The sequence below is a fragment of the Emiliania huxleyi genome, assembly GCF_000372725.1.
Source record: "Emiliania huxleyi CCMP1516 unplaced genomic scaffold EMIHUscaffold_50, whole genome shotgun sequence".
In the NCBI taxonomy this organism is placed as follows: Eukaryota; Haptophyta; order Isochrysidales; family Noelaerhabdaceae; genus Emiliania; species Emiliania huxleyi.
Genome location: NW_005198243.1, coordinates 66626 through 74137, shown reverse-complemented (window position 1 = coordinate 74137; position 7512 = coordinate 66626). Strand labels below are relative to the sequence as shown.

The following is a 7512-nucleotide window of genomic DNA, read 5'->3' as shown; positions in this document are numbered from 1 at the left end:
AGCTGTGCCCCCACCCAGCCGACACGGCGACGACGCGCTGGTCAGCGAAGGCCTCGACCTTCTTCGGCAGCAGTTGGTTCTGCTCGTCGCCGTGGCCTAGCTCGCCATTTTCTCCTGCGCCCCAGCTCCACACGCCGCCGTCGGCGGTGGTGGCGAGGTTGTACATATCTCCAGCCGACACAGCGACGACGCGCTGGCCATCAAAGGCCTCGACGTTCTTGGGCAGCAGCTGGTTCTGCTGGTCGCCGTGGCCCAGCTGGCCTTCGCCTCCCCCGCCCCAGCTCCAGACGCTGCCACCGGCGGTGAGGGCAAGGTTGTGCCGCTCTCCAGCCGACACGCTCACGGCGCGCTCGCCGCCCAGCGGGGAAGGGAGGCGTGTCGGCGTGTTGAGCCGCGTCACGCCCTCGCCGTGCCCAAGGAGGGCGTGATCCGGCGCATAGCCGCACGACGAGAGCCGCCCCTCGCCGTCGATGAACAGGCTGTGGCGTTCGCCTGCCGCCGCCCTCGCCGGCGAGTTGGACTCGCACAGCAGCGCCGAATAGCACAGCCACCGCACGGCGCAGCTCTCGCCCTCTGGCTGCGCTGGCACCTCGTAGCCGGCCTCTTGCAGGCGCAAGCGGATGCCCTCCACCGCGAGTGAGGCATGGAAGAGCAGCGAGACGGCCGCGACGCGAGCGATGTCGGCGGGGTCGCAGTGAGAGAGGGCGCGCACGAGGAGGTCCGTGGGGAGGTCGAGGAGGCGGGCGGGCGGCGGCGTATCTGGCGAGGGGGCGGCGGTGGAGGCGGCGGCGGCGAGGCGGCGCGAGCGGCGCCGCGGGCGGCGCCGCGGGGCAGCCATCGAGAAAGAAACTCTGCATGGTTTTCTTGTTTTTGAGCAATGTGTATATGGCAGGCCCCGGCCCCCCTCGATGCTGTAGCGCGTGCTGAGCGCAGATCTTTTCAGCCATCGAGAAAAGAATTTTACAATGGAGAAAAGAGACTCGGGGCTGGCATCGCGAGAAAAAATTTTTCCGCCCAATGATGACCGTACCATCGTACCCGCGCATCGACGGAGCGTCCGCCCGTCATGCCGTGATAAGACCGCTCCTTCGCCGCATCGGTGCCGTATTGTAACTCCAGTGCGGAGATGCGAAAAAGAATCCGTGTGTGCGAAAAAGAAAGAGGCGCAAAAGTTCGGCGGGCGCCCTTCCGAGGTCAGACGTCGTGCGCATCACATGTGCGAGCCGACAGCCAAAACTCCGACGCTGCCGTCCTTGTGGCAGGCGGTGGATGAAGCGGCGGCGGTGGATGAGCTGCGAGAACTGCTCGTTAAGACCCAGTCCATTCAGGAGCGCGCTCGAGAGCGGCTGGATGCGCTGCAGCAGAGAGAGGAAAGGCTGGCGCAGAGCTCGCGCAAAGGCTTTCTAAGGTCGCTAGAGGAGCAGATTGGCCTGCCGCCGCAGGTGTCGTGGCGAGTTGAGCTCATCGAGCGTGCTTCGGTCCTGGTTGAATGGTCGAATCCACTGAGCGACGAGTGGACGGTGGAAAATGCGCAGTCGCTGCTAACTGACAACGCGGACGGCACCTGGGAGGGAGGGCAAGATTCCGTCTGGCTCGGAGGAGCAGATCCCCGGGGAGGCTTGCTGGCGGCATTCAGCTCGCCGGAAAACCAGTCAGTCAAAGCCATGCGCGCCATGAAATGGCCCAGCGAGGACGCCCTCATCTACTGCGCGCTCTCCTGGCCGCGGCCGCGCATCGCCATCGCGCGCGGCCTGTCGACCTCCGACCCTTCCTTCGCCGCCTGCACTTACGCGCTGAGCGACGTGATGTTCCGGCAGGCGAAGGCCCAGGTGGAGGCGGGGCTTGCGCCGCCGCCCCTCTTTCGCCACCTGCTGGGCAAGTTCTCTCTGGCAGAGGCGGACGGCGCGTGGGCGTCCATCGAGGAGGCGGACGCGGCCGGGTTCCGCGGGCTCACCAGCTCGGTGCTCGTCCGGGCGCGGCGCGCGGTGGCGCCCGATGAGGATTGCCTACGTGAGGGTGGATTTGCGCAGTTCTGTCACTCGTCGCGGCAGCTTGAGCTGCAGCCGTCGCCGGTGGTGTGCTTCATCAGTTCCGGAGCGTCCGATCAGGGCATGCACTCAGCCATCATCACCGAAGGCTGCGACGGTGAGCCGACATACGGCGCCTTCCCTCCAAACACGCTCTATCGCCTCGTCGAGGTAAAGCCGGCCGGCTGGACGGCGCCCAATGGCGTTGTGGTCAACCAGAGCTTGCTCATCGTGCGCGCCACCTACCGGCAGCCCAGCACGAGCCTGGCCGAGGGCGGCGCCGGCAAGTTGGTCGGCTCCAGCGCGACCCTGCAGTACGGCAGCCGTGCGGCGTACATTAAGGGGCTGAGTGACGTCGTCGACCGGCCAGTGCTCTCGATGGTGCGCGAGTTTACGCGCGAGATGAGCTGGACCGACTGGAAGGGCGTCTCTTACACGCTGAGGGGAGAGTGGGAGTACGTCACCGGCCCCGCCGTTTGCCGCGACGATTGCACGCCCGGCCGGCGCGATGCCCTAAACGACGGCAAGCTGCCCGCTACCTTTGTCGAAGAGGTCAATGCCTTCATCAGGCAGCGGCGAGAGGAGTCGAGCGAGATCCGCCAGCGGCTGGCGGACCAGTTCGCGTACCTCTCTCTGGACGAGGTCCTCGCCGTGCGACTCTACTCCGGGCCCGCCTATCAGGTCATCAACGGCTTCCTCCGCCAGGTAGCGCATCTGAGCGGGTCGCACCGGCGCGCGCTCGTCGGCGACCTCGGCCTCACCTTTGCCGCGACGATTGGACACATCGTATCGGCCATACGCAAACTTGCCGCCGCCGCCACGCGCGAGGAGTCGACGCGCAAGCTGTACCGCGGCGTGCGTGGTGAGCCCCCGCGCTTCATGAGCACCGATTCGCTTCACGTAACATGCATTCCACTGTCTGTGCCAGGCGAGCTTGCGCGTGGCTTCTGGCTGAAGGACTCGATGGGGGGCGCGACGGACACTGCCTTCATGTCGACGAGCCGCAGCCGTGCCACGCCCATTGACTACATGGGCGACGGCGAGAACGTGTTATGGGAGCTCGAGCCGCGCGAGGAGAGCGACACGGCCTTCCACTGCGGTGCGGACATCTCCCTGCTCTCGCAATTCGCCGCAGAGGAGGAGGTGCTCTTCCCTCCCTGCTGCCTCCTCGTGGTAAAGGCCCCGCCGGAGCAACCGCCGCCGGCTGTCACGGAGAAGGGGAGGCGGTTCGTCGCCGTGGCCGTGCAGCCCTCATTTGTGTAATGATTGACAATTTTCTCGCCGTTTTTGCGCAGCGGCGCCGGAGGGGCATGGGATCACGCGGGCCCTGTCTCCTGTCTGCAAGCAGCAGTGCTAACTACTGACGAAAACGACAAAATTCCGGATGGACCGGAGAGTGTCTACTCTCTCGACGCACCGTCCTCGGGCCCCTCGAAAAGCTGGCTGGTGGTCGCGCGCGGCGCGTCGGCGCGGCTCCGACTGATCGGGCACCTCGGCTGGGTCCATCGGCACGAGGCCAGCCCCGTCGGGCAGCCCCGCGAGCGCATGTAGCCCCACCCCATACGCTTGACGCCCCGCCCCAGATCGCGCTGTTTGGTACGAAAATCACAAGGCGCCAGGGGGGGGGGGTCAAGTATGGTACCCTAGACTCGCCCGAGGCCAGGCGCGTCGGGGATGGGCTCGTAGGCCACGTCGAGGGGGAGACCCAGGCGGCGCTGCACCGAAAGACGCATCGCCCAAGTCTCCATTCGCATATCATCCCGCATGGGGATGGCGTTGAGGAAGGCGCCGGCGCCATCCTGGCTCACCGCCACGAAGCGGACTGCCTCCCGCCAAGCCGCATGCTTCGCCCGCTCCCTGCCCTTGGCCTGCGCCTTGCCATTCCCCGTCTTCCTCCTCCCGCGGCATGGGAGAGCCGACCTTGCGGAGCCCTCCTGCCTTAGCTCGAGGGCGATCCGCCGGCTCTCCCGCCACGTCGCCGGGGACGTCGACCTGCGGCGCGCCTGGGAGAAATTAACTTCGACTGGCCAGCAGCATCGAACGAGCCGAACCAAGGCACGCGGGCGACGCACTTCGTTCGCTACGAGGAGGTACAATTAGGCAAGGCAGCTGCGCAAGTGATGGTCCTGTTTGCAGAGAAAGGAGTCAAGGAAGGCAAAGAAATCACATGGTCATATGGGGACTCATACAGGAGCCACCGCAAGGAGATGGGATACAAGGCGGGGACGAGGGCGAATCCGAACGCAATAACACCCCAGCAAGCGCGGACGGCATTTGCTAGATACTGCAAAAAGATAGACGTGACGAAGGAGGAGCTAGCGTGGAACTTTGGATGCATATCGGCAAAAGCCAAAGTAACGAGCAGGAGGCTGTCCTGGTGCGTGAGCTAATCCTGAGCAACAATAAGCGACTGTACCACGGAGCACAGAGCGCAACAGACAGGACAGCGGCGACAGCGGACACGGCAGAGACGAGTGTGAGACAAAGGGCGGCGGGGATGGAGTGCGGTAGCGACGGGGATGGCGACGGTGACAGTGGCGAGGGAGAGGAAGGGGTCCATTAACACCAGACAGCGCGAGAGGGGCAGGGAGGAAAGGGGGAGAGAAGAAGACAACGCGACGTGCGCAGAGGATGAGGATATAAACTGGGACGACGCAGCGGGGGGGATAGACGAGGGAATCGAGGGACCGGAGGGCTTTCGCGACAGCGACGATGACGACGAAGGCAGGGGAGGGGACGGAGGGGCGACACGCAGGAGGAGCGAAATCGCGAACGGCCCGAGCAGAGAGGGCGACGGCGGGGCACGAGGGAACAACGGAGACGCTACCGATGACGCGAACCGAGGCACGGACGACGGAGGGGACGGGGAGGGCGACAGCGACGTCGAGGTTGACGCAACCGTATCGAGAGCGCCACCCAAAAGGAGGCGGACAGCCATGGAGGTCACCAAATGGAGGGCGAACGGCACGATACGAAAAGGCAGGGCGAGGCGGATGGAGAAAGAAGTACCGAGGAGGCCATGGTGGAGGGGAGGGACGGGAGGACGAAAGAAGGGCGAGGAGGATGAGCGGCCCGCACAGACCGCGAGCAGACAGCGCCTGCTGGCCACTTCGAGACATTCGCAAAGAACGCTAGCTACATGGGAGCCCTTCGTGAAGGGGATGGATTGAAATACATTCGAACAAAGAAGAGGCGACGGGAGGAACTTCCGGAGGATGCAGTGACGTGACACACACACACACACACACACACACACACACACACACACACACACACACACACACACACACACACACACACACACACACACACACACACACACACACACACACACACACACACACACACATACACACCTCACCCACGCGCACTGGGCCTTGCACTTTGAATGCCGTGGGGCTCCTGTCGTTAGACGTGGAGATGCGAGGGTTGCCCCCCTTGCCCCACCATCTCGAATCTCGTGTGTGTGGAGAAGTTTACCTTAGTTACCTTACCTGCATCGAACTCGGTCTCAACACATCCGAGGACGCATGGAGGGTTTCTTTTTCCTTATTCCCCAACCCCGATTGTTTGGCGTGCGATGGGACAAGAGTGTGAGGAAGCGTCACAGAGGTTTGGAGTCGTTGGTTCAAGAGCGGGGAGAGGAAGGAAGCTAGTGGTGGAAAATTTGACTTCGAGTGTTTCAATACTAATGGATTCCTGCCAGTGCAAAAATAAGATCGGGAGTGCGCGACAAGATCGCACAAATAGAGAGAAACCCTCATGGTTCTTCTAACTCTTTCTACTGCGTGAATAGCAAGATCGCGTCATGCTCGTTCCTCCCGGTAGATAGCAGCAACTGTGCGACCGTGTTCCGGATTCGAGGCATGCCGGTTTGGGCTAGGATTTGGGCTGACTGGGTGGTGTCGGGCCGGGCTCCGCCACATCGCAGGCTCTCGCCGCACTGGGGGCTTGCTTGAGAGACCGGTGAGGACCTCTTCGTGAGGACCTCAATATTTGTGAGGAGCGACCTCCTGCGCCTCAGCCTGAGGCAGCTCTCGACTCACAGTCTTGCCCCTTCTCGATGCCTTGCGCTCGCACGCCTCTGTGCTTGCTAGCCGACTGCACAAACTGGCTCCCGTGCGTGTGGTGAGTGCAAAGCGGGACAAGGTTTCATCCCGGAGGCGGAGGGGACACTCTCGGGGTGAGGACCTTCACAGTGAGGACCTCTCGCTGTGAGGACCTCTGAGCTTGGCCCGTCTCCACACAGAGGGCTTAGCTACGCCTGGTGCCCACTCCTCTGAAAAGCAAGCAATTAGCACACTCCCATGCAACGGCGTGGCCGTTGGTGTCGCAAGGACACGCGCGGGCGGCGCACAGGCCGCTAGAGGGTGAGCTCTCAAGTCGCGATGAGTAGCTGCCTCTATTTATAGTCGTAGGTAAGAAGAGACGAAGAAACACTTGTCTTCACTTCTTGTAAAGTGCGCTTGCTCGCCATCTTTGTGATGTTTCTCTTGTGTTGTATAATTCCCAGCAGATTCTCCGTGCCACTTCACAGACTCACAGACAGTGCTTACACAGAGCAGACCGAGGGTGGACCGAGGGTGCCGGCTGCGTCCGTCCGATACCGATTTCATTTATGCCGACCTGGGTTAGGATTGGGACTGGGTCGTTCGGGCCGGGCTCCACCATCGCAAGGAGGCTCTCGCCGCGCTCGGGGCTTGCTTGACCGTCGGGGACCTCTGTGTGGGAGGGGGGGCACTGTTGAGCCTCTTCGTGAGGACCTCCTGCGCCTCAGCCTGAGAGGCAGCTCTCGAGACTCACCGCCTTGCCCCTTCTCGATGCCTTGCGCTCGCACGCCTCTGTGCCGGCTCGACTGCACAAAGTGGCTCTCGCGCGTGAGTGCAAAGCGGGACGATCGGAGTTTCATCTCCGTCTGAGGGAGGCGGAGGGGACCTCGAGGTGTGAGGACCTTCGCAGTGAGGACCTCTCGCAGTGAGGTCCTCTGAGAGGTAGGACCTCTGTGAGGACCTCTGAGCTTGGCCCGTCTCCGCACAGGGCGTATAGCTAGCTACGCCTGGCGCTCCTCTGAAAGCAAGCAAGCAAGCAGCAGCAAGCACCCCCCAACAACGGCCCCCCCCCGTAGGGGATTTTGGTTGGTGTCGCAAGGAAACGCGGGCGGCGCACAGGGACCGCTGGAGTGAGTCTCGAGTCGCTCTGTGTGCTCTTGATCGTTGTAACAAAGCTACCCTTGTTGAGTGCAGCTTTCGGTGATGGTCTCAGGCCCAGTGAGGTAGTGCATCCGGCTACTCCGGATCCTGCTGAACAAGCTCCTCGCTTGTAGCTCGATCGGTCACACCGCCGGCGCTGCTTGCAGCGCTCTGGGTGGTAGTCCTTTTCTTCTTTGTGAGCCGTTGTAAAAGAAAGAAAGAAAACAACAACCCAAGGGAGGGATGGGAGAACGGCACGCCGCCACCACACAGGGATTTTAAGGAGAGGAGGGTGT

The 7512-nt window shown here is 62.8% G+C and overlaps 1 protein-coding gene across 1 annotated transcript in view; it reads left to right on the top strand.

Annotated features, from left to right (window-relative positions):
• Nucleotides 1-7279: 7279 nt before the first annotated feature.
• The window catches only part of EMIHUDRAFT_211694 (hypothetical protein), a gene marked incomplete at both ends in the record, with an annotated part of 2770 nt that continues 2537 nt past the window's right edge, over nt 7280-7512 (top strand). The window contains one exon of the mRNA XM_005766682.1: nt 7280-7294. Within this exon, the coding sequence (XP_005766739.1) occupies nt 7280-7294 (15 nt within the window). The remainder of the gene's footprint in view (nt 7295-7512) is intronic.